The 26846-nt window shown below is 42.4% G+C and overlaps 1 protein-coding gene across 8 annotated transcripts in view; it reads left to right on the top strand.

Moving 5' to 3' along the window:
- The first annotated feature begins 706 nt into the window (after positions 1-706).
- The window catches only part of LOC6731964 (protein abrupt), a 46522-nt gene continuing 20382 nt past the window's right edge, over positions 707-26846 (top strand). The window contains exons 1-7 of one of the 8 annotated variants that reach the window (XM_016179989.3): positions 707-826; positions 1860-2046; positions 12180-12378; positions 21605-22396; positions 22500-23115; positions 23217-23507; positions 23676-23874. In XM_016179989.3, the coding sequence (XP_016024643.1) occupies positions 21927-22396; positions 22500-23115; positions 23217-23507; positions 23676-23874 (1576 nt within the window). In that variant the 5' untranslated portion in view covers positions 707-826; positions 1860-2046; positions 12180-12378; positions 21605-21926. Of the gene's footprint in view, positions 1046-1859; positions 2047-12179; positions 12379-21244; positions 21267-21478; positions 21503-21604; positions 22397-22499; positions 23116-23216; positions 23508-23675; positions 23875-26846 lie in introns of those variants that run through there. The other 7 variants (XM_039298470.1, XM_039298475.1, XM_039298471.2 and 4 more) reach the window with 7 other exon arrangements.

The following is a 26846-nucleotide window of genomic DNA, read 5'->3' on the forward strand; positions in this document are numbered from 1 at the left end:
TTTAGTAATTTGCACATTTGAACGTTTTTCCTTGGCTGCGTCATTTTAATTACAATTTCAAATGAGGTCAAATGATTTATTGAAATCCGTCTCACAACTACAGTGCATTCCAATGACTAAAGCAATGCTTGCCTTAAGTCTTTTAGTTTGTTATTTGGTCCAAATGTTTGTAAGTAAAGTTAAAGTATATTTTAATTCGAAAATTAAGTTTAGTTAATTTTTAATTTTTTTTTTCGTACTTAAACTTACATTTTAGATTTCCTTTTCAAACTGCGAAATAACTTAATTCGATTAAATGCGACTTTATTTATGGAAACTATAATTTATCAGAGGGCGCACATTTTATCGCACTTAACACCCAATGAATCAAAAACTCGGGCTGCTCTCTTCTACCCAAAAACTTTTGGCCAAGAAAGCGCTGGCAATTCTGCAATTCAATTGGTCGGCCGTCCGTCTTTCTTTCTTCTCGTGCTCTCTGCAGTCTTCACCTTGCCACTTTGCCCGGTTGGAAAAGTAAACACAATCTGATTGTATGGCTTAGATAATAGCCCCCTTGTGCGTCAGTGTGTGTGTGTGTATGTGAGTGTGTTGGCCAGTTGGAGGAGGATGGGGCTAAAAAAAACGAGTGAGAAACCACCGACGCGCTGCATGCAACATGTTCGCCGTCGAACGTCAAACGTCGAGCATCGAACGTCGAACTTCGAACATCGAACGCGGAGCCGACGAAGAGTGCGTCGGATTTTACTTACCGCTTACGAAAACAGGAATTCTTATTACGCGCAGTACAATTTCAGAAATCAGACGGGCAGCAAGTGTCGTGGTTCAAGTGCGGCTAATTTGGCTTATTTGTGATTTTCAGTGTTTTGATGGCTTAGTAAACTATCAGAACGACAGAGACAACTGAATTTGAACTTCTCAACTAAATAAACACAAAACATAAAACATAACTAAAGAAAACAAAGAACTACAATATAAAATAAAAATAAAATTAAACAGAAAAAACTATTAAAATACATATAAACCCGAATTGGATCGAATAAACTTGGTGCTGTTAACTGTTTTCAAAATAAACCCAAGAAACTTCCGTTCCTAGTGCGAAACTATAAACAACAAGAACTGCAGCGGCGACGCGTCGGCAAATTGGCATAAATAAATAAAATCAGCGCCGTTTTTTTCTGCTGCCGCTGTTCTTTTTTTACAACCCGATTTTTATGAATGAATGCAGCTAACAGGCAAAAAAAAAACCGCAACAAAAGAGCGAGATAGCGCGAGTCGCGTGCACAGGAGCGAAATCGCTGAAGAAAAGGGGACAGTGGGGGCGGTGGTAAAAAAAAGCGGACAGGTTGTACCGTTCGATTGCCGCCCACTTTTTGTTGTTATTATTTTTCGGTCTGCTTTTCCGCTTTTCCTCCTAGGCGACACACGCTCATGCTTGTCACTTTGTTGCTTTTGCTTTTCGCCTGTCAGCGGCTGTCAGAAATCCACAAACAAACACACTGGCACACAAACATTCGCACACACACGCAGCAATTGTTGTCGTTGCAAAATTAATAACGGAAGTTGTGCATTTTATTAATAAAAACGAAATTCACACAGAACCAGATTCACAATCGCAATCAGAATCAGAGAAAATAAAACCAGAACACGAAACTCGCTGCGAAAAAGAGCGCACGAAACAAAAAACAAAAACAACAAAAATCGCAAGTGCAGCGCGACGGCTTCTTCGTCTTCTTCTTCTTCTTCTTGTGGCGTTTTTCTTCTACTTCGTTTCGTTTGTTTTTCGCTTCTCGGAAAACCCAGGAAAATGCTCTCTGTTTTGCCAGCGATTCTCATTCATTTTGTTCTTATTGTGATTGCAGTTGTGCAGTGTTGAAAAATCAAACTAAATTCAAAATCGGCTTTAAAGAAAACAAATTCATAAAGGGCAATACCCAAAGAAAATAACCCTCAGTGTTTCAAAAGTGTTCAAATTTTACAATTGTGGCATCACACCAACAAATTCAGCAATCATCGTGAATTTTCAAAAAGAAAATATAAAAATCAACGGTAAGTTTTAAAACTGATTCTTGGAAATATTTTTGGATATGCTTGGATAGCAACTTTTTAATAGGGAAATTTTATCATTAAAGTATAGGGTTAGTTCCAACGTTTGTTTCTGAGAGTATATGATTTATAAATAATTTAACAAGTCAAGCAAGTTATTGATTTACTTACATTTAATGTACTTAATCTTCTGGCATCGAAACCAAACGAGAATCAATTCGTTTAAACTGTTTAATCAGATCACACTAAAATCGCAGTAAAATAGAACTTTCTCGCTTCCCTAGACTTGTTTAACTTTATATGTCCATGCGTTTCAGTCTCTGATTTTGTTTTACATAAATTGAATTAGGTTAACAAATGTTTTATGACCGCGATCTTTGTTTGCGATCTCTCTCAGTGATCGTAAACCGAAGTTAATGGCTTACAAAATCGGGCTCACAAAAGGCGTCAGCATTTGGAATTGTCTTTAAACTAGCTGGCCAAAATGTGTGAATCTTCGAATATGATGTATCTTTTGGTGTTACACGCTTTCTTGATTGGTCTGCGGCCCTTGAAGACAGCCCCGAATAGTTGGTGTCCTCTTGCGATTTGATAAATGAATCTTGCAACTTAGGGAAAACGTTTTCGGTGGAATTTTCGTGTGCAGTAATTGCCAACTTTTTGGAGGCAGTAGTGTAGTATGGGTAGTGTGTGGTATGGCCAATAATGGTAATAGCAACTAATGAACCTGACTCTCGGCTGGATTTTTGGATTTGGTCTCGGAGTCGGGGGTCTGCGATACCCAACACCCAACACCATCGCGTAAGTGTAGATTCCTCGCCTGGGCGAGTGTTGTTTTTATTTTTCACCGGCCCGTTGAAAACAAACACAAATACGTAGATGTGGAAACCCGGGGATGCTGGGAAAAAAAAGGGTCAGGGGGGCGAACAATTAACGCGTCGCTGTAATTACAGCAAATGGTTAAAAAAAAAGGGGTTTGGGAACAACTAACCAGAAAAAGACACAAAGAGAGGGAAAAATAGAAAATATTAATAATCAATAGCCCGCTAAAAGGCATCGATGGAGTCGGTCGAGTTGGTCGCGATGGTTGAGGCAATTTTATCGGTCATTGAACGGCCAAAAGAAGCCAATACCACAAACAGATTTACAAGCCGAAAACGCAAATCGTCGGGCCTGGAAATTATGCCAAAAACTCGGACTCTAGACGCAGCAAGAAGCGATCGGTTTTTGGTTAATTACCCGGCCAAATCTCCGTTAACCTCCGGCGAAGAAACCTCGATGGGCTTTTCGGGGGGCTGAGCAGTTAATTACATAAAAACAAGTGATTTGCGTGTGCGCTGCTGCTTTTGCTGCTGCCCACCGGCATCGATTCTCCAGCTCCGTTTCTTAGATTTCTTGTGTTGGGTAATTTTCAACTCGCCAACTTTCGGCCCGGCTAATTAGCGGAGAAAATCTGCGGCACAGGCCGAAAACCCATTTTTAGGTTGAACACTTGCGAGTTTGGTAAATGTCCAAGAACAGGTGACCTTTGACTTTAGTTTGAGGCCCTAAAGCGTGATTAAGTAAGCAAGAGTCAATTTAGAATTCAAAAAAGTCATTACATATTCAAATTTTTGCTTTTTCTAATTTCATAATTACTATTTCAAAACTTATCGCATAGCTTAACAATTTTGCTTACAGAGTTTGAGAGCTTATTTCATTACTTCAGCTCTGTAATTGTATTCTGTGTAATAACCTTTTGCTCTTAGCTTAGATTGTATGGAAAAAGTGCAGAATAAATGTACATTTTGGCCGTCATCTTGCCTCTAAAATTCTGCTTTATTTCATTATGTCTCAAATCATTCTTTAGCCTCGGTTCTCACTTTTTTCCTGCCCAGCTTCCGAATGACCTTTGGTTGGCGCCGTCTTCTCCGCATCCTTTCGCCCCACACTCCATATAATTTATCATAAAAAATAAAAGTTTTTTGGCTTTTTACGGACCCTTTCATGGGGTTTCTGCCCCCCTGCGGTCAGATGAAAAAAAAAAAGTGGAAGGATGCTGGACAATCGGCGCCGTGACTGCGTTCTAGATAAATAAGCATTCTTAATTATCCCTTTGCCTCCTTCTCCGGGGTGGCAAAATGTTATAAACAATGGAAACCGCGCACTTAATGCGTTTTCTGTTTTCCAGAAGAAGAAAAAAACGAACGCGGCTGCGGCAAGTATTTTTCTTCATATTATTCATTATTTTGTGGCCAAAAAGAAGAAAATGTTTTTATTGCCTGCGAAAAAGGGTATAAAATGCTCAGTCGCCATTAGCCAAGGACCCGCAACCAAAACGACAACAATTCCAATCAAATGTGAAGGAGCTGGGCATAAAAAAGGAGATTTCCAAGTGGCCCAAAGGCCGAGATACTCAATGATGGGTGCAGAATTGGGGGTGAGAGGGCCGAAAAAGAAATGCCGTCGGTAGATGAGATTTGGATTTCTGGCCCATGACAGGCCAGTGACTTTTCACTTTTTCGCATGTGAGCAAATGTGTAATTGAAGTTCCGCTCGAGAATAAAGAAGTGAAGCGGGCCAAGAAACAAAGGAATGTGGAGAAAGGACTCTAAGGACCTGGCCAAGCCATTCGAATCCAACGTTCGCCTTTCTCGCTCGCCGTCGGCGGCGCCTTGGGCCCAAAGTATCGCGATTGCCGCATGAGTTGGCACAAAATCACAAAAATCAGTAAATCGCTCACAAAGTGCACGAAAAGTGCAGCGAAAATGAAAATGATGTGGCACTTTCTCAATGCTACCTGCCATGTAAATCATCAAACAAAAAAGATCCTTCGAAAATATTATTGCAGGAGCAAGGGACTTAAGCGGAATATATGTACATAGCTGCATCGCATCGATTTGAAGAAATATTCTCGTCAAAATATTTGCACTTCTTCTTCGAGAACTCCTAACGACACCAATTGAGAACGTAAGCCAACGTAAACATTTGAAGTTTGAAGCTGCCGTCACAGTGGACAGTCGATAAAGGGTACAAACTGGCTTTCCTTTTAATTAACTATGAAAGAAAAAGCTAAAATAATAATAATAATACTTATACTTATATCATATATTAAGTTCGATACTTTAGGATTCGATTAATTTTAAATATTCATATTGATTCATAATCCTTAAGGACTCGTAACGTAATGCAACCCTGCACTGTTAGACGTAACAGAACGTAACTAACTGGACAGTTGCAGTTTGGGTTATTTTACCTTCTTGTTTCGGCCCAACCCACGACCTAAAAAAGAAAAACGATTTCTATATGTTGGCGACTTTAACTGTGTGCTGTCCGTGTGTTTAGTATTATCAAATGCAATTTTCTAACGCAGTCGCACTTTCAACGATGACGGCAGCGACGTCGACGGCAGCAGCGCCTGCGACTGCGACTGAGGCCCCCAAAAGCAGCAACAAAGGCCCCCCAACAATTGCAGTTTTAAGTGAAAGTAAAATGCATGACAACAGCAGTGGAAAAGCAGCAGCAAAAGCAACAACAATGCATGCCTAAAACCTAATAAAAATTCAAATTAACATTTGAAAGAGCGAGTGGGCAATAGATAGATGAAGGAGAGCAGTGCATCGAGCGACAGAGACAGGACGATGGGAATGAGAGCGAGATAGACAGACAGAGACAGCAACGCAACCGAAAAAGCTTATGAAATTCTATTAATTTTTGAACAAAACGGAATGTAATCCCTGCGAATGACCCATCGCCACCCTGTCCAGCCACTCCCACATTTCTAATCGCCCATCCGCTCGACTAACCGATACCAATGCAAGCCGAAAGTTTCCGATTCCTATTCCGATTCAGATTCCGATTCTGAATCCCGATGATGCAGCGCTCAAAAATTGTTTGTTGTTTTTCCCTATTTTGTTGCACTTTGTTTTTCTACTCCTTTTCGCTCTTGTCGCTGTCGCTGTTGTTGTTCTCGTTGTTGTTGTTGTGGCTGTGCAGATTGCAGACACTCGCATAATAATGCAATTTGCCATCTGCCATGGAACGACGTTCCGTCCGATTCGAATATTCGACGTCACGCGCCAAAAAGACTGCGACGTTGTTGCTTTTGCTGTTGTTGCTGTCGTCGTCTGGCCTCTGGTTGTCTGTTTATCTGTCTGTCTCACTCCCCCTTTGGAGCCCTGCTCCCTCGCACACACAACCAACACACAGATACTATAAGATATGAATTCACAGTGGTCACTGGCGAATTGCAGAAAAATATTGCAGGCTAAAACCTAAAAAAAAAAATCTTTTTTGAACTGAAATAGAAGATCATGAACCTCAACTTACTTTGTTGTAGCGGATGCATAATATTTGACCTTTTTGAACTTAAAAAGGTATTTACTCAATATCGTTTCATTATTTTTGATCCGTTGTTCGTTCTTCGAGTCTCCACTGTTGCTCCAAAGGCAACAATTTGGTGGCCACCTGCATGCTGCCTGCCTTCGGCACTCACACATTTGCGGGCAAATACTAATGCATACTGGCAAAGGATGCGACTCCTGGCGTTTGGTATTTGGCACTCACTCTCCGCTGCTCTCTTTGCTCCCATTTTTGCACTGCTCCCTGACCTCTGACCCCCTTCCAACCACCCCGCACGTCTAATCCTTTTCCGCCGCTGCAGTTGAAGGACTCGAATCGCCTTCGGCTTTCGTCGGCTGCGAAAACTCGCGATTCCCCAACATCTTCCTCGAGCTTCGCTTTTTATGAGTTCAATGTGAGTGTGTGTGTGTGCGTTGATTTTGCGATTTTTGTTTTTGTCCTTTTTTTCGCACAGTTGCGAGTTTTCCACGAAAAACAGCTGCAAAAAAGCACGTGTCATCGCTGACTCGCCCATTTCATCGTGTGCGTTTTCCCCCGGCGCACCACACCCCCATCCGCCCACCTCGCATTTTCCCCCATTTTCTCTCCATTTTCCCCAACGCCAGTTCCACTTTTCCCTTTTCATGGTCGCTTTGGCCGCCAGCTTTATTTGATTTTTATGCTTGCGGATTTTCTTTTGATTTCGCTGTTCGCGATTGTTGTTCTTGTGTGAAAGCGTTTTCGCAGACAGGACAAATCGGGGAAACCCCATGGCGATGATGACGATGACGAGATGATGACGATGTCGTCTGTTTTCGGTGGCGCAACTGTGCAAATCGGTGGGGTAATAGCCCTGTGCAACGTGCCGCGAATGCAGTTCTTTTGCCAGACTTTGCCCGATTCTCCGTAGCCAAATTATTGATTTGATTTCTCGATTTGGCCGCGAGCCAAGCGCCAACTTGGTTAAAAGCAAACAACAAATATACTGCTTAAGATTGCACACACCCAACGGATACAGTGGTCGCTGGGAAGTGCGATCTGCGTGGAATGGATTTTAAATTTAAACATAAGCCAAGGTTTTTCTTTTTTCAATAATAACTTCAACTTCAAAAGATACTATTAAACAAAACCAAATATCATCAGTTGGTAATGGCACCTCCACCTTATCGAGCGACCACTGTACCGCCTTGCAGAAAGTCGCATAAGATGATGGCATAACCACTGCACACCCGCACCCACAACGAATTTCGGTGGCAGAATCGAATCTGCAATAAAGAAAAGACATTCCAGCCCTTTGGGCCCTTTCCGCAAAGAAGTCGCCACTCGGACTGGCCTTCTGTGTGGGTATTCCTCGGATGGGTTGGGTGCTTGGTTGGGTATTATGTTGGTGCAACTTGAGACTGCAGTCTGGGAATTTCGCTCTTTTGCTTGGACTCCAACTCTTTGGCGTTTCTCTTAGGTTTTTCTCACAGCCCCCCTCCCCCCTCAATTTTTCTCAGCTGGGGTTTGTTATTGTTTTTCTTGGCGTTTTGCCGGCTGGCGAGCGAACCACATGAATGAATATGAATATGAGTGTGGTGCGTGTGCTCTCTTTCTTCGCGCCCCATCTCGCTCTAGTGGCATTCGGAAACTTCGGTTCGAGTTTGAAATGAGTCTCAGGAGCTTCGTGTTGCATCAAACCTGCTCGATGGCATCTATGAGTAAGAAGGGGCGTTCGCAATAACCGGAAACGGAAATCATATTTGGTCAAGTTCTAATGCCATCAACGATTGCAATTAAATGGCCAAATGTCAATTGTTTCAAGCTGGCTAAATGGGAGAAGGACAAAAAAGCGTTGTGCGAAAAGAGACAGGCGCCAAAAGCCTGAACCTGCCATTAACCGTTAATGCACGGATCGTAAATCGAATTGAAAGGAAGGTGTGTCATGCGGACTTATAAATAAAATTAACAACCAGCCGGGGAAGAGGTTAAGGCGGAAATATTTGCGCCACTGCGACTTTCTTGCTCCTCGTTATTGTCGTTGTTTTTGTTGCTGTAATTAATGGCAAACAATTACAAAAAAAAAATAAGGAGTCGGGGCAAGAAGAATGAGGCCCCCAGCGGAATTACAGTATAAAAGGCGAAGAGCAAGTTAAAAAGTGAATTACCTGATAAAGGACAAAACGCGATTTGAGGTGTGTTTGCCCACCACCTTCGCACCGAACGTCCCATCGCGATTCCATATCCAATCCATCCGGTCAACAATGCGTGTGTCTCGGTTTAAGCACTGCTGCCCAGCATGGGTTCTTGGCCATGAACAGTGGGCCATGTTCCCCAGCAAGCCAACTAGAAATGATATATAAACATAAAAACTTAAACTTTCAAATATCAAGTGTTTTCAAACCATTTAAATTCCACATAATTCTTTTGTTATTGTATATATTTTATAGTATAACACATCATTGGTTCCACTGTACCTATCCTTTCGGTATTGGATTCCTTTCCATCCCCCTTGCGCTCCACCCCCTAACGGCGGTCAGTGTCCAGCTGACGCGCTTAATTAATTACGCGATTGTATTTGTGACTAACTGCTTACCTCCTTCCCCTTCTTGGGCTCAAAGTTTTGCGGTAATGCAATCGCCTGTTTCGGTTGTAAGGTGGTGGTAATGGGATGGGGGGTGTGGGGGGCAAGGACATCCCGTCAGTGGGGAGAAATTAATACCCACTTAAGCTTAACTCGACAGTCTGCTGCGCCGACTTCTTTTTCTGGCGAAGATTCTTCTTAATTTTTGGTCAGCTGCCGTCTCTTGTTCTCCCGCTCGAAGGTGATTCACAATGCGCATAAATAAACGATTCCGAGTATTTCGATATTTTATGCCAATTTAACTTTGTTCTGACTTATTCGCCTCAACTCCTTTTGCCTCATTCCACTTTTGGATTTTCAGTAATTTTCTGAGTCCTGCAATTATCCTAGGTAGGTTAATATACCCCGTATAATGCAGTCGCTTTTTCGAAAAATTATGAAGTAAAAACCGTTTTTATTACCAAAAATTACAATGTGCGAACGGAAAGAAAGGCGGGCTAACAGTGAAGGGGTCAATGGAAGTCGCAGTTGGAAAGTACACTCAGAGAAATGCAGTCAAAAGTTATTAGTGGAGATCAAAATTCGATTTATAACAGCTACTTGACATTTAAGGACAGGAATATCTAATGATTAGTTATGATATCAGAAGATAGTGGTTGATATGAATCCTTTTACTTTTTAAAATTCATATAGAATGGTTATAGGCATCCCTACTTTTCTGTGTAAAGGTTTTTGGAGTGGGAGCCGAGGTTCCCCAGGTTTCCAGCTGTCCTTCGGTCAGGCTGTTTTTGGGATGGTTGGATAGTTGTGGGCCCGTCATCAAATAAACACTCTAACCCCGTAACCAAAAGAGCTGCATAGCAGGAGGTTAATTTCATTAGAAATTCATATTTTTTTTTTGTTTTGGGTATTATTCGATGGGAGGGCGAGCGGGTCAAGGGGCAGACCCTGGCGAAGGGCGTTGCTTCGACATGTGTAAATGTGAGCAATAAAAAAGAAATTTCATATTTCCAGCTACTGTTGTTGTTATTATTGTCGTAATTTGTTTATAACGGTATTTATGAAATGGTCACAAGTCAACGCGTTCCAACAACAACAACCAAAACAACTACAGGACTAACCCCAGAACACGCACTAGGACTCCGCCTAACTCCGAGCCCCATCCGAGCTATCGCCAATTATTCTTATTACGCCTATTACTACTTTTTTAACCACTTTCCATTGTTGTTGGGTTTTGGGTGCTTGGTGTTTTTGGTAACTCGGCTTTCCCCCACACAGAGCTTGCTGACCTTTTATGTTAATCACATTTGGCTTGTAACGCGGATGGGGAGAGAGAAGTCTTGTAGCCAGTAATTGATATGCGTCCTAATCATGCAATCCTTTGCTACCCCCCACCACCCACCTTCAGCACCACCCACTGATACTTCCGCCCACTCGAAGGGAAAACAACAACAACTTCGGCTTGTTAGTTGTAGTGGAAGAAGTAATTACAAGCATTGCTCGGGCTGTATTAAGGCGCAATGACGTCAGCCCTCAATTAATGATCGCAGGAAAAGCTGAAATCGCCTGCCATATTTGCATAATTATGCGGTGAATCATATCCGTAATTATCAGTAAGCAATTAAATCTTAAATTAAACTTGGCTTTCTATACGCATAACGTGGTTTTTTCCAAGACTGAAGATCTTTTTGTTATAAGTCTACAAATCTAAGCCAAATCAAAATATTTACTTCTGACCAAGATTTTGTATACCGACCTTAACCAGCTTAAGTCACAGATTTAATTTATACATTCAACTCAAGTCGAAACTACGACGTCGTTTCAGTTCCTCGACGATCTGGCATTTGCTGGCTAATTAATAAACTTTCACATATCTGATTTTGGAAATCTTTTCACTTGCAGCCGCTTGAATGGCTTGAAATCTAGCCGAAAATCGTTTTATGTAAATTATCAACGAATGAAATGTCGAGAGGTATAAGTAGCAGATGAGTTAAGATGCCATGAGGAACGAATGCTGGGGGATTTTTGTATAATTTATTGCATTTTGATAGTTAGAGTTTTATTACAGCATTTCACTTCGCTGTTTGCGGCAGTGAAAGTGCAAGTGGCATACGTTTTTTCTGGTAGCATCGATCTCGAACCCAGAGCGATTAACCTTTGACCTCCTGCCGCCCAGGTAGAAAATCTAAACCGAAACAGTTGCAGTTTTGCCGACGCTGGTCGTGACCCCTCTGAAAATCATAAAACAATAAATCTTTTTAATATCTCCTCTTGTTCTCGAACCCAAATTCGGTTGGCCTCTTTTTTTTTTTTTTGTTGCTTCGCATTTTTTCTTCATCTCCATTTCGTGGGCGTTCGTTTTCCTTTTCTTTTGCGTTTTTCTGGGCGAGTTTCTCACGTCCTTTTGGGGGGTGAGGTCAGCGAGCTGGGGGGCGTGGCCATTACTCAAGTTTGTGGATTTGAAGTAATAACTCAGTGCGTCATAAAAATTTTAATTGCTTTGGGTTTCTTCAGTGCGAAAGCAGTTCGGGTAATTAACATTAACCCAAAAATGTCCAAGAAACAAAGCCGACACAATGCAAAGCACCCACAGCAACATCAGCCAGCCAACAACATGGCCCAAACAATGAGGCAATAAAAATTGCAGCGCATAATTTTCCACCACTGAACCCTTTTTTTCGGGATCTTGTTATTGCTGAAAATTTCCACGCGTATCAGTAATTAGTTTGCTTATTGTTATTCTTTCGTTTTCACAGGGGGGCTAAAACTGGGGTAATGTTGGCTACTATCCCTTGGTGGCTCTGTTCCAACTAACAGCCACCTTGCGTGTTAGGAATTTTGGTCAGGAAAGGATCTAGTGAGATCTTTTCAGATTCTGGTCCAGGGACAAAGGAAAGACCGCCTTGTCAAGCTGGAAATTTATATGCGTGGATCAAAAGGGCCAGAATAAACAGCAATTGTTGCATCCTACGTGTGTGAGTGCTAAGTGGGTGCAATTAGACCGTTGAGCTAACGAACAGGTAAACAGGTAACCCAAATCGAGTTTCAGTCTGGGGTCTGTCTGACCTTCGATTTCGGGGTCGGTCGATTTCTGTGCTGGCTTTGATCCTAATACAACGAATTGAGCCACGCATCGCAAGGTGGCAATAAATTCTGATTGCAATTGACACTTTTATCGCAGGGCCCAGCGAGTCGAGGGTGAATCTAGAATATCTTCTAATGGTCAACTGTTTTTCCGTTTCTTTTGTTGCAGACACTGAGTTGCAGCTGAAAGTGGAAGAAGCAACTGCAGCAGCCGTATAAAATTCGAGAAGAATAGACAACGCCATTTGAAGAAGCAACAATAACACTTGGAGGATACGCAGCAGCAGCAACATCCATAATCGAAAGCTAAGCCACATCATCGAAATTTTCTGGCAAGCAGTGGAAGCAGCATTAACCAGCAGCAACATGTGAGTACCACTCAAATTTCCATTAAGTGGACTGGCCAAATCAATTCGCTAATTGAATGCCGCGCAATTGAAAAGCTTCTTAATGTTGTTAAATGTGAACGAGTTGGCATCCCTCGATGCGACCCCTCTACGAGTAAAAACCCCCATCCAATTGCCCCAAACTCCTTGTCGTACCCCCCGGTTAACAGTCTTAATAGAATCAAAGAGCCACGCAATATTACTTTTAATTTGCCGTAATTGTGGCGTTCTCAGTGTTCTCTAAGTCACTATCCCCCACCCTATGGGTACCTACAGTTCCTAGAAACTTACTCACCTCCCCCCTGCAAAGTGCACAGAAAGAAATCACAGAGCACTTGAATACAATATATAGGAATAAATCTAAAGATTCTATTCTATGTAATAAACTCCAGTTTAGATCTGTTAACAGAGCAACAATTAAACTGCGACTGATTTCTTTCAGTGTGCCCTCCTTCCCCTTTCACTTGTCCAGTTTGCAATACAGATTTAGTTGTGTCCATGGCTCTATGGCAACAATAAATAACACAAATTCGAATTGGTCAAAGCAAACGCCAGCAAAAAACCAAATCATATGAGGGCATGAGGGACTTCTGAGGGCTGTGGGTGGTTGGGAGGGGGTATGGCAAACGTTGGAATCAATTAACCAAATGGCGCGAGTACTCGACTGTCGGCTGACTTTTGCATTGGTTAATAACCGCTTGCAAAAAAGAAAAAAAAGCGAACGACAGACGCAGAAATAGAGAATTGAAATCAAAATCAAATACACACACACATGCATCATCAAAAGGGGTGGCATTTCCCCTCAACGCACAACCTCAAAGCAAAAACCCGCAGTCCAAAAATTTCTCTGAGGAGCTTCAATTGTCTGCACTTGAGTTCAATTTCTGTACGGTCGCGTTGGCTACCCAAACCAAACCAAGACAAACCAAACCAAAGGCAACCCAACCCAAAAATGCTTTTAAAGCTCGCCTGCGGAGCGGAATCGACTTGTGGAGCGGGCGAGGAGGAGATATTTTCGTCATAACTATAAATTTTATTGAGATTCAAATGGTCTGCGTACAAATTTAGACACAATTATTACTTACTTCAATGACGCCAGCCACTGGAATGGGGCAAGAATTGGGAACTTGGTTTTTGAGGGGGCAACATCACTCCATGGGGTAGATTCAACTTCGAGTAGAGCTGGAAACTGGTAATCTTAATGCAAATCCAAACTTAAAATTATGATTTGAATTGATTTTGGTTTATCCAATACCTTGTGTCATCTGCTAATCCTTAATGCCCCAAAATAATTGAATCGGAATTAGTTCTGGTATTAAATTGAAGTAGCTTCCTAGCACAGATGTCAAAACAATCCCATTTGTATACCCCTCCCCCCCTCCAACCAACCAGCACCTATTCCACTTAACTGACAGTTCGTCAAATGACAATTACAACGACTTAATTACTTTTAATAAAGACGTCCGTATGTAGGCAAGCGAGCAGAAAAAATACAGCTCTTCATTAGCGATAAAGTATACTCGGGCATTTTTGCATAATGCCTCATTATGCTTGCACCACCCCCTCCCCCTCCCAAATGGGGGGTGTGGGCCGCTCGCCTTAATACATACAAATTGGAAATTGATGAATTTTTCCGGTATGGAGTCCGTACCGTCCTCGGTTCCCAAACAAAATGCAACTGGCCCCCAAGGGGCCGAGAGTCTATCGCACTCGAATATCAATTAGTGCGGTTGGGGGTGGGATTACAGTTCGATCGATCCACCGATCGATGGATGTTCGATCTGGAGATCGATGGATGGATCTAACGAACAATCAATGGAAATTGCTGGCGATGGGAAATTACTAATAATAATGACTTTAATTGAATATTGCGCACTTCATTCACCCCGGCGTTCTAAATTTGAATCCCAAAATGGAGGGGACAGCAAGCGGCAGCATATTATCCATTACAAGCCTTCAATCGACCATAAACACTTGGAGGAGCGAGTGTGTGTGTGTGAGTGGTGTAGGGTATAGGGTATTGGGTACAAGGGATCGATCCGTGGCAATGTCACAACGTGCTTTATATTTGGATGTGAAGCGACCGGTAATGAAGTTCGCCGGTTTCGCAGGCAACCAAGTACTCATTCAGCCCCCCGCTCCCCTTGTTCAAAAAACGATTCAAGCATGAAAGCAATTTTTAATTTATTTTGGTTGAGCGCTTCACTTTTTCCTAAAATTATGACATAATAGCCGGCAACGAGGAGCAGCGAGAAGCAGCGAACCACCTAATAATGTCATATGGAAATTTACGAGTACCGAACCCGATCTAAAAATCCGCGCGGGGGAGCTCCGACTCATCGAGGGAATGGAGATGGGGTTGGGGATGGTGATGGTGATGGTCGGTCGGTGTGAACACCTCGAAACACAGACGGCAGTGTGGGAAAAGTATATTTGGATATTGTTTGCCCGATGGCGATGGCAAACACCTTCCGCTTCACAAATCAGCAGTGTGTGCTGGAGTGTGTGTTTCGATTACTTCGATACTTTGAGCTGAGGACCAGTTGAGCTGCTGACCAGTTGTCAGTTGGCTAATGTTATAATTAACCTGGCCACCGCCGTCAACGCCAGTCACATATCGATCCATCAGTTGACCCCCGAACCCAATCAAAGCCGCTTGGCCGGATAATCTCGGCTGGAACTGGAAATCGGATTGACACTTTCGGTGAGGGAACAATAATAGATTGTGTACCGATAAGTGAAACTCTGGGCCAGTCATTTACTGGGTAATATTATCATCATGTACCAACATCTTGATTGAAATTAAATGAATTAAGTTACAATGTTTTTCAGATCTTTATGTTCTATCTGTACCGAAAAAGAATGTAAATAACTCGACTTATTTAATCTCACAATCTAGCTCACTTCTTATGGATTGACCAAATATTTTTAATATCATTGAATTGCCCACATATAAGTTGACTGAAAGAAATACAATTTAGTTGAAATACCGTGGGCGAAAGAGATGGTCTAAGTATGTAAACACGATCATTAAATAAAACATTGAAAACGAGCAAGAAACGAAACAATAAAACGCACACGCAGATACAAAGCCGATACAGATACAGATACAATTGTAGGCGAGGGGGGAATGGGAGAGGCAGACAGACGAAATAGAAAACGGAGGAGAGGAAATGGAGACAAGTTAACCAATGAAATAAACGCAAATTTAATGACAACAACAGCGCCACGCACAACTTGGCCAATACGCGTTTTCCATTATGGCCAGCTAGCCGAAGCACTTTACAACGCGAGATCGAATCGGCTAAGAGCCAAAAAAAAAACGGAAAAAAAGGGGAAAGAAAAAACAAAAACAATGTCCGAAAACGAAAACTACAAAATGGAATACATAATACACATAAAATCCAAATAGTGAACAATGAATTAAATGTTATAAGATGTAGATACGACGACGCACACTTACAGGTCGCGATACATTTGTATCTGTATCCGCGATCCGCTGTGATCTCTCCTACTTCTACTTCGGACTCAACTTATTTTTTCGTTTTTTCTTTTTTTTCGAATTTTTATGGCTTTTCAATGCCGAAAGTTGGATGTGGTGGCATACCAGAGGGAAAATTAATGCCAGTATATACGGTGAATATCTGAACGATGCGACGTATTCATTCTTACGGCCATTGTATCTGCTGCTGTCGTAGTTGCTTTCTCTTTGTGTTAATTGTATTCGAATAATGATGATGCTGGGTCGCTTGTTGGCCTGCATCTTGTATCTTTCGGATACTTTGGCCTCCGCTTCAGCATTAGCTTTGGCTAATTTAATTTATGGCCAGTTTATGTAAATTTCAAATACCACATATTTAGTTTGTTTCTTCCCCCGGCTCTTTTTTACCCAATCTTTGGTCGAACAGATCAATTTCTGTCTCCGCATCTTCAATTTCTTCTTCTACGCTCCGGCTTTTAAGTTCTTTTTTAATATTAACCATTTTTATTATAGACGACAGTTCATTGACATCTTGTGTATATATGTACGCATTTATATAGCTGGCCATGTATCTAGTTATCTTTATGTGTGTTTTCTGTTGGTCAAAAGAAAGTTGAAAACTTGCTGGAGTGATGGCATCCACGAATTGGCATTTGCATAAATTTGGCCACACATTTCTTGGCCATGCGAAACTACCAACTATCAACTAGCGGCAACAATAGCAACCTCGGGCTAATTGCGGCCCATTGAGATGGCTATCGGCTAGTGGACTCGCCCCATTAAGAGAGCCATTTTGGTGAAGTTGGAAATTAATTAGGACAGGTTGGTTGCTCACAGTGGATATAGTGGCCATAGTGGATATAGTGGGCTAGTGGGTGCCAATAAAAACGCATTGCAGTGCGATCTTATCGCACTAGTTGGATCCATGAGTAATGGTCTCACGCATCTGACGAATGGTTGGGAGATCTTGCCCCTCTACAAATCCAATTTTTAGGGGCCATTTCGGGTTTGGGTTTCGATTGCGCTCGCGATTACTGCGCTTTAAAATTTGGCTTTGGTTTGTTGTTTATGTCTCTGTCTTTTGGGCATTTTTATTTGCTCATTTAATTTCTGTATTTCTGAAATTACTCAATTAGTTTAATTAGCAGCTGGCTACGAATGCGCCTCAATGTCTATCCGTGAAATGGATCGCAGATTTTTCTAAGCCGAACACTGGGAAAAATAGTAGTCTGTCCAGTGGCGGGTTTAGAAATAAAATATTGAAAATTAATCAATTTTCTTGGGATTTTTGATTATGTATACGATCTAGTGCGTTTTATTGTTTTTCAATTAGCTTAGTAGCTGTTTTACTTAGTTTTAACATTTTATTAAGGTGTAAAACCACTTGGCCCTGAATCAGCAGCTCTTACCTTGATTGATTTTTGCGTTAAATGTAATAAATTGAGCTGGGACTGTGGCTAGTCACCCAGTCTTTTGGCCAATATAGTTGGGCCTCTCATCTGCATCGAGTCGACGTCAAAGTCAAAGGCGACTTTGGCGTCGGTCATTTGTCAAAATCATTAATGCAATTACGCGACCAGACTGCGACTGAGAATGAGATTGAGACAGCCAGTGCCACTGCCACCGAGGGCTGTCTTCTGGCCTGCTAATTATTTTGAATTATTCAATTTCATGTCTCAATTTAAAGTCTCCGAGGCAATTAGGAATAGTCGCGCTGTGAGTTCCATCTCAGTTCCCTTATCGCTTTTAGTTTTTTTTTGTTGCCATTGAGTGCCACTTTGATGCGTGTCCAACTTTGAGGACGATGATATGGCTGTGGTGGCTGGCGAGGATTGGGGTCCAGAAATGCAAATGAGTGTGAATGTGAGGCGAACGAAATAAAACCATTTAAATAATTGAAAATCGAACAAATCGCGCTGCTGCCAGCAGAAAAACACAACTGAATAGGATGCCATGATGAATAATAAGGAAAATGGAGATAGAAACGCATGCAAATTTAGAAAAAGCCAATGTGCGAGGTCAGGCGAACTCTAAACAAAATGGTAGCCAGCAACTATAACGCTTTTGCTGGCGTGTATGCTAATTTATACATCTGTTTTTGATGTGTGGCCATGAGAGAGTTTTTTGGTTAAAAACCTGCAGGATAATACAACCAAATACATAAATCAGAGCTGAAATGCTGAAATGGAGTATGAACCGAAAATAAATTGAAGATGTTTCAAAATTGATAGTTCTATGGCTGTATTTCATTTTAGTTTTAGTTGTAGAAAAAAATGGCTTAAATAACTTCCATTTCCACAATCTTTTAGTGTATTTAAAGGCAAATCTCCCATGTGAATTTCACACATCCACTCACGAGTGTGACGGTTCGGCTCTAAAAATGGTTTTAGTCGACTAGAAAACATAGATACGCATGGATTTATAAATACATACGACTGGGTGTTTGGTCCGCAAATGCGTGTTAGATTGTTGATGTGCAAAATCTAATTAATTATTTCATTAAAATTGGCATTTTATTGACATTCTAATTTAGATTTTTAGAATATTTGGTCCTGGAACGTGTGCAGCCTCACACACACACACAGCTACGAGTGCATCCATTTACCCTATGTACAGATTTTATATGTATGTATGTATATGGTGGCCAAACTCCTCCGCAATCATCGTGTGGCGTCGGCTTGGTCAACGTGGCGGATGAGCGATTTTAATTGGTTTTTAACTAATTTGCTTGCATTGAGTGAGGTCCTTTCCCATTGTCCCATACAAATTTTGCACTTTTGAACTAGGCTGATAGAACGATCTCCTTAAATGGGCTGTGCGGAATTTGCATTGTTGACACCGTTTATAATTCGATTTGATACTAGGCGCCGTAATATAATCGTTATTATATGCATAATTTTAGCACTAATCATGCAAACCTATTCTTTTTATTAAAAGCTGAGCTTAATTTTATTTAATCGGCAAAGTTTTTGAATTATTTCTGGCTAACATTCACAAACTACACACTCGCATCCGAAACCAATTTGACTCAATTTCCTGATTTGATGTTCATGCGTTTATTTTGTTTATGGCTTTCCCAGCACATTCCCTTTATAAGGCCGAACGCCCCACAATATGAGCTCATAAACGATATAAACATAACTGTAAAAATAATGAAAGAAACAACAACACACACTAAGGAGCAACTTGTACCTCGGACTTTGTGTACATTCAATGATTCTCCCACCGATTTGCTCAAATGCAAATCGTAAAAATAACAATCATCATCATAACGCCACTCCCCCTTTCCTACCGCCCCCGAATCCTAGTTATAAGGATGTGTTTGGGGTATACATGACAGGGGCAAATCGGAGGGTTGTAAGACGCGTGGCGGTGGGGGTAAAATATTTACCAAGGACTTAGTTCACTTGCCAAGGCAAAGTATCAATTTACCAAAAATAACAAGCAGAAGTTATCCTAACTAAATGTACCCTGTGATTTTGGGTTTTTCGTTCAAATATTGGTAAAATTTGTCACTTTAATATTTTTTTGTATTGGTGCAAAATAACAAACCATGTGAAATAACATAATTTGAAAATATTATCTTTGTCAGTCACAAGATAGTCGCTCGATTTAATATACCCTTCGGGGTATCAAATGTTCGGGGTGTTCAAATAGTTAGTACAAATTTGATTGTGCCCATGGCCAACAGCAGTTGTTGCTGCCATTTCCGCAGTTCTAGATACGAACCCCAACTCTTTTTGCATACGCGTGTTTGTATAGCCATATAAATATCGTATGTGGATCGTTATATATGTATGTATATATATATCCTGGTGGGTGTGTGTACGCATACATATGCCAGCGATATCTGTGTTATTTAGTAATTCGTTTTTTATTTACCATTATCATTTACATTTATTTGTTATTATGTTACGCTCGACTCCGACCCGCAGGATATTCTTCCTTTCAATTACACACCCACTCACGAATGGCTTTTGGCCCTTTTCGGCTGCCAAAATGTACTGTGTTTTGTTTAACGCAAATTTCTGAAATGTTTTTGTTTTTAGGCAGTTGCCGTTTGAAAGTTGGACATTTGATGTGTGTGGCATGCTGAATGCAATTGCGTCCTGCGCGCACACACACACACTCACACACACATCCTGCTGATTACATGTGAAAAACGTATTTTGTGCTGCCCTTTTTTGCGCCCCTCGCCATTCATTTACATATTTTTCGGTTACCAAGCCGGAAACTATCTGTTGTTTTATTTTGTTGTGTCTTGGCCGGGTTAGTTATTGTATTGTATGGTATGGTATGGTATGGCAGCTGGCCCCGCCCCCAACCCCTCGGATTTATGCGATGTGCGAGGCAAAGCGAATGTTTGTTCAATAAACGAAATAATTGCCAGCAAATGTGTTGTGATGAAATTGTTTTGGGTTACTTCATAAATTAGCGCAAACAAATGCACGCAGCTCAGGGAAGCGCAAAGCAACGCAGAGGGTTTCGATTGGGGGTAAAAGGTACCATAGATTTTTGGTATAGGCTATAGCCTAAGACTTTCCCATTTATTTCAAAAAAATCAAAATGGGAAAAAAGCCAGTTCAAATTCCACAACGATGTAGTTAAATCATTTAACTCACCCTTCACTCATTGCACAAATAACACATACCAAGTAGCCTACTTGTTTCAAATAAAATACCTGCTGCATTGCCGACCAACCTCCTTCGATTGTCTTAGTCACGGCCAGAAGTGATGGCCATAATCGAGTTTAAAATGCCCCATCATTAATCAAACAACGTTGTGAGTCAGAGTGAATAAGTGCATGAGTACCCAGGGAAATTGTGAACATGATTTTCGAGCGGAATTCCAAATGTACCATGAAAAATTACCAAGCTGCAACTGCAGGCGCCAATTGCATTGAAAGTATAGTATTTGTGAGATGGTGAAGGTAATGGAATTAGGGGGATACGGAGTTCCGCCTCTCGAATTATTCGAACGCCAAGATGTAATCCGAATCTTCCATGGCGATCGTAATCCAAGACCAGCGACGAGATGAACCCGAAACCCAGAGATGAATGCGTTTATAAATATTTTGATGGCGGTACATCGATCAGGTTGGTCCGCCTTATAGCGAGGGGAGATCGGTGAACGGCAGCACACTGAAGATGGATGGATTGTTGGTGGTTGGTTACCTAATGATCTAATGATCTTGTACAATTATTTGGCGGGTGCACTAAGAAAATGACTATGATACTTTGGAATTATGAAAAAATATAGATGGCCTTAAATAATATTTGACATTTGTATGGGAACTTCAAATTTATTCTCCCAATTAATGATAAATATTGTAAAAAGTGCGAAAATAAAGTACAGAATATCTAATCTCTTAATACCGATTTTCCCAAGTGTAAGTCAAAGATCTTGCGAGTGGCGGGCAACGTTAGCTCCATTGTTTTGTGGCTTGTAAACGGTTAAATTAAATTGATTTGCGTCTAATGCCCCCGACAAGTGGCCCGCTCTCGATGGTTCAGTGGTTCGATGGTTTGGGGGGTACGCTCGTGTAATTAATGGTTTCATTAGACCAACCGCGGATCCAGCGGCACTACGGCAGTCCCAGTCCCGCTGCTTATGTATGAATAATTGGTAATAATATTTAATGATTGGCCCACCTGCCCGAGCAATTGTATTTGGATTTGAGCCATTCGAAGACTAATCTTAATTTTGGTTTCTTCTCTCGCCCTCCAGCACTTAGCTCCGTCCATGGGCGCCGCGGCAAACAGAGTCCGGTGAAAATGGACAAAGGCCGCGCGAGGCTGCCGCCGAATTAGCAGAGAAGCCGGAAAATCCGTACATACGGACGGGCAGTGCAAATATTTGCCAGGCCCCCTCAAAAAAAAAAAGGAAATATTAAAAAAAAGAAGAGCACACACACATAACAAAGGCGAAGCAGGAGGGGAAGCATTTGTGCGACAATAGCCAAGGAATTAGCCACAAAAGAAGAAGCAACCGGGTCCATTAAGACAGCCAAACCATCCGATCCCATCCCGGCTAGACGAGGTCCACTTAAATGACCGAATCCACACAGCTGCAGACGGCGGAGAACAACAACGCGGGCGTGGTCAAAATGGAGCCCCCGCCGCCTGCGACCTCCTCCGTTTCCGTATCCGCCGCCGCAGCCGCCCACGCCCTGTCCTCCCTATCCTCACTCACGATGGCCGCCACCGGATCCGCCCTCTCGCCGGCCACGCCCCCGCCCTCCCTGAACCTCTCACATCAGCAGCAGCAGCACCAGCAGCACTACGCCCTCAAGTGGAACGACTTCCAGAGCTCGATCCTCAGCTCCTTCCGTCACCTGCGGGACGAGGAGGACTTCGTCGACGTGACGCTGGCCTGCGACGAGCGCTCCTTCACCGCCCACAAGGTCGTCCTGAGCGCCTGCAGCCCCTACTTCCGCCGGCTGCTCAAGGCCAATCCCTGCGAGCACCCGATAGTCATCCTGCGCGATGTTCGCTGCGATGATGTCGAGAATCTGCTGAGGTGAGTTTGAATAAATCATATATAGACCATTTTTAAGACATCTATTGCTTGATTTTTAGCATGAATTGAAATTTTAAATATTTTATCAAACATTTTTTTATAGCTTTATGTACAATGGTGAGGTGAATGTGAGCCACGAACAGTTGCCCGACTTTCTGAAGACAGCTCACCTGCTGCAGATTCGCGGTCTGGCGGATGTCAATGGTGGCTATCCCTACTCCAAGGCCTTGTCCGCCGCCTTGAGTCACAACAGCAGCAGCAACAACAACAACAGCAACAGCAATAGCCTGAGCAACAACAATAACAATAACAACAATAATGCCGAGAGCAGTAATCACAACAAGATAAGCAGCTATTTATCGCCCAATCAAACGAGTGCCGCGTGCAACAACAGCAGCAACAGCAATAGCAACAACCACAGCAGCAGCCACAACAACAGCAGCAGCAACAACATCAGCGGATCCCTGAACAGCAGCCTGAACTCACCGTTCAGTGCGCCCCAGATACCGCCACCTGTGACCGCCTCGAGTGCAGCGGCAGCAGCAGCAGCAGCCGCATCCCTGACCGCCGCAGTTGCCGCAGCAGCGGCAGCAACAGCAGCCAGTGCCGGCAGCAGCAGCAGCGCCAGCGGACAGACGAGCGGTACGCCCGCCATCCAGGAGCTGAAGGCATCGTCGGCAGCGTCGCCCGTAAGAAACCCGAACCCCAATCCCAGCAAAGTAAAGTGTGCAGTTCCACGAAATGCTAGCACTCGACTTAGTTGATCCCTTCCAGACTTTCACTAAATTTGGGCATATCTACTATCCCATATTCCTTGCAGGCCAGCAGCAGCAACCACTGGGACATGGGCGAGATGGAGGGCAGCCGAAAGAGCCATCTGACGCCGCCGCCACAGAAACGCATCAAGAGCGCCGACTTGTTTCGCGCCCAGCATGGCATCAGTCCCGAGCGATTGCTGTTGGATCGGGAGTTCCCCGTCGCCGGACAGCATCCGCTCACCCGGAACAGAAGCGGTCGGGACACATCCAAGGATCGGGAGCGCAACATGGAATTGAGGGAATCGCTACTGGGGCAGGCTTTGGAGAACAGCAACGGACAGCAGGCCAATCCGGTGGGTTACTTTGGATAATACTCATATAGTATAGTTTTTGGCGTGAAATTTGTTTGTTGTTAAAGGATTAATTTCATTTTCCCACACAGTAATATTATTTTTTTTAATTGAATTAAGGCAGCATGCATTAATAATTAAATATTAATTATAATATTTATTATTTTATAGAAACACGAACTCGGACAGAGCGCGGGTGAGGATTCGAACAGCAGTGATACGGAGCCCTCGGATCGAGGTGATGGTCAGCACGATGGAACCCTCGACGGGATTGACAACCAGCGCTCGCACTCGTTCCCAAATGCATTCCTCGGCCTCCAGGGCATTCCAGGACTTCTGCCAGGACCCTCTGGCATCAACAGCGATTTCGGTGAGTCGAGTTTTTCATTTTAATATGCTCCATTATACCGAAACTATATACGATTACGAGCTTGTCATTCGTTTACACTTTATTGTACGGAACCAAAATTGAATATTTGCCTCTTGTATATGATTTACAAATCGATTGGAAAGAGAGTGTTTTGAAACAAAACATTACACATATGATTTGCATTTTGCCTTGTAACTAACGGTCGATCTATCGATAAACAAATGGGAAGTACATATAACTAAAGCAGTTACCAATTGGCAAAAAAAGTGATATATTTAAGTTAAAGGATTATAAATTAGTAATACAAATTTGAAGAAGCGTTATCGATTTATCGAATATTTGCCTGTTCTGTATTATTTATGAAGAAACAAGAAAACTGATGTTTTGTATATGATTTGCATCATTTTAGAAATTTGTTATGATGTAACTAACTATCAAATAATTATAAGCCGATAATGAGCATCCGAAGTATACGGAAATAATTGGAATTCAAAAAAAGGAAATTTATTTTCAAAAACCTATCGATTTATTGCACATCTACTGCATTTAATATTCATGTGTAAAACTATTATTAATATCATTTTAAGACGTAGTATTAGCTTAGCCTTTAGGCAGTGAAACTCACAAATGAACCATTTCCCTAAGCCAAATAATCCCAATATCCAATAACAAACGATTTTCGATCCGAGTAACGCGTTGACCAACCCAAATGGGCGGCAATCATTAGGCCCATAACCAACTGTCGCTGGTGTCCAGAACCAGAGCCTCAACTAGATCCCGTGCCCAATCCCGTCCAGGGTGCCAAGAAATATGCGCGGAGCACGTGTCGCATTAGGCCAAGGATATGTAACTGTTGGCCAGGACATTCGGCGTGTGATTATAAACACATTCGCTTTCGGTTTCGGGGTGCGTAATGTCCGTTTGGCCATTCACGTATGTGCAAATGTTCTACATAACGGACGACAAAAAATGATTATTGCCATTACCAAACACTATTGTTATCGACATAACTACGGCTATTGCTATTACGATTATTGTGATTATGATTACCATTCGATTGTGAAACGGAAGGATGCCGAAACAGGCTGCACTGACAGAAAAATATGTCTTGAGACATATTACATTCACTTATCGGTCTATTTGAATATATCATATACATATATTACGTAATTTGTTTTCTATCCATTCACCTTTTGAATTGGAAATATGTGTATATAGTAAATACGCAACCGCTTTCTTTTCACCTCACTCTCAGTGTAGGAAAAAAGCGCTACAAATATGATTTGACCAGATCCTTATTCCTGCCTCCTTTCGGGTTGTTTGTGTTCCTAAGCACATGACACGCACTTTGTCCCATGTCGCAAATGTCGCATTTAACGCGCATTAAAATGATAATGGTGCCGGCTTCAGGAGCAGACCGACTGCCATCCTTCGACCGAATCCAGGACACTCAAAGTCCTGTTTCGATGTCGTTTAATATTCAGGGCACATAGATCATTGCAACAAATGTTGGCCAGCACTTGGTCAGTTTAGTTGGAGCCGACTGGAGGCGAAGATGCCGGTGTGGCGAAGAGAAATCAAATTTAATAAAGCATAAACATTCAATAAGCTTCGCAACGAGCCAAAGTCATTTGAAATTCCGAACAGTAACGGTAAAGGGGCGGTCCTGCGACTTTTGGCCATTTGGAAATCCGAATCGAAAATATTAACGGCCCGAGCAAAAAGGATAAACTTTTGCGCAATGATAAAAATGATAAGTTTTTTCTCTTTTATTTTTGCCTGCCTTCTGTTTTTCCTGCCATCTCCGCCCACATTTTCCCCGCTACCCCGCTCCACCAACCCACAAAAAAAGGGCGACACTCGAGACCATACATATTTAGATTTTATTTCGTTTTATTGCTTTTTTGTGCATTCGATTTATTCGCTGGGCATTGGCAATGGCCGAAAACGGACTTGGAAATTGCGCACATGTGTGCGCAAGGACTTGGAAGCTAAGTCCTGCCCCCTGCCCACGATCCTGGCCTCGGTAATATGAGTTGGGTTTGCATTTTAATATATTTACTTGGCCGCCGCCACTCCGCCCCCACAAATGTCACACACTCGCAATCAGATGCGGGCCCCAAAAACTACAAAAGACGAACGAGAAAAGAGGAAAAAGTTTACTTTGCAAAAATCCATTGCAGAAACATTTATAAAGTGGCCCGGCCTGGCCAAAAACCTAGCCCGAAATTGTCTTCAAGGAGCAGGAGCACAAAAAGGACTAGAATAACATGGGAGAACGTGCACTGTGGAAAATAAATCATGTTTTTCTCACGAGCACTAAGCAAAATATAGCATCTTTTATAGCTAGCACTAGTGGTGTAACCTTATCAAGCTCCATTATGAATTATAATATATTTTATAGAAGAGTTCCTAGAATCATTCCACCAAAAGAAAGAAGGACTTTAACCGGTTTCTTTCTCTGTAGTAGACACCGTAGAACCGTAGAAAAGAAGGCTGGCCGAAGAAAAGCTGGACTCTGGCTAGGAGGCGTCTTCGCTGTCGTTGCCGAGGACATTTTAAAATGAAAATGATATCGGGGAGACAAAAAAGAAAGCGGACAGCCAGGCCGGCGGCTGCGGCCTCGTCAGGTGGGTGGGTGGTTCGTTGGGCGGCTGCTGGCCCAAACATTGACAGCAAATAAATGGCAGCCAAAATAATAACAGCTAAGGGGGGTGTGTGTGTGTGTGTGTGACAGGACGATAAGGAGGAGGGCTTACTTCAAATCAGCCAAATCGGAGAAAGAAAGAGTTGGGCGGCCAAGGAAAAAAAGGATTCCTGGCAGCGAGGAGCGTAGGTGCGAATACTGCATTTGGCGCCGATGGCGTGGGCAAAGAAATGCAAACAAACAATGCGAAATGGAAAGAAATCATTGACATATGAGGCCAGTGGCTCATTTCTTGGCCAGACCGAAATGCAAAAGTTTCCGGAAG

Source organism: Drosophila simulans, chromosome 2L (genome assembly GCF_016746395.2).
Source record: "Drosophila simulans strain w501 chromosome 2L, Prin_Dsim_3.1, whole genome shotgun sequence".
Lineage (NCBI taxonomy): Eukaryota > Metazoa > Arthropoda > Insecta > Diptera > Drosophilidae > Drosophila > Drosophila simulans.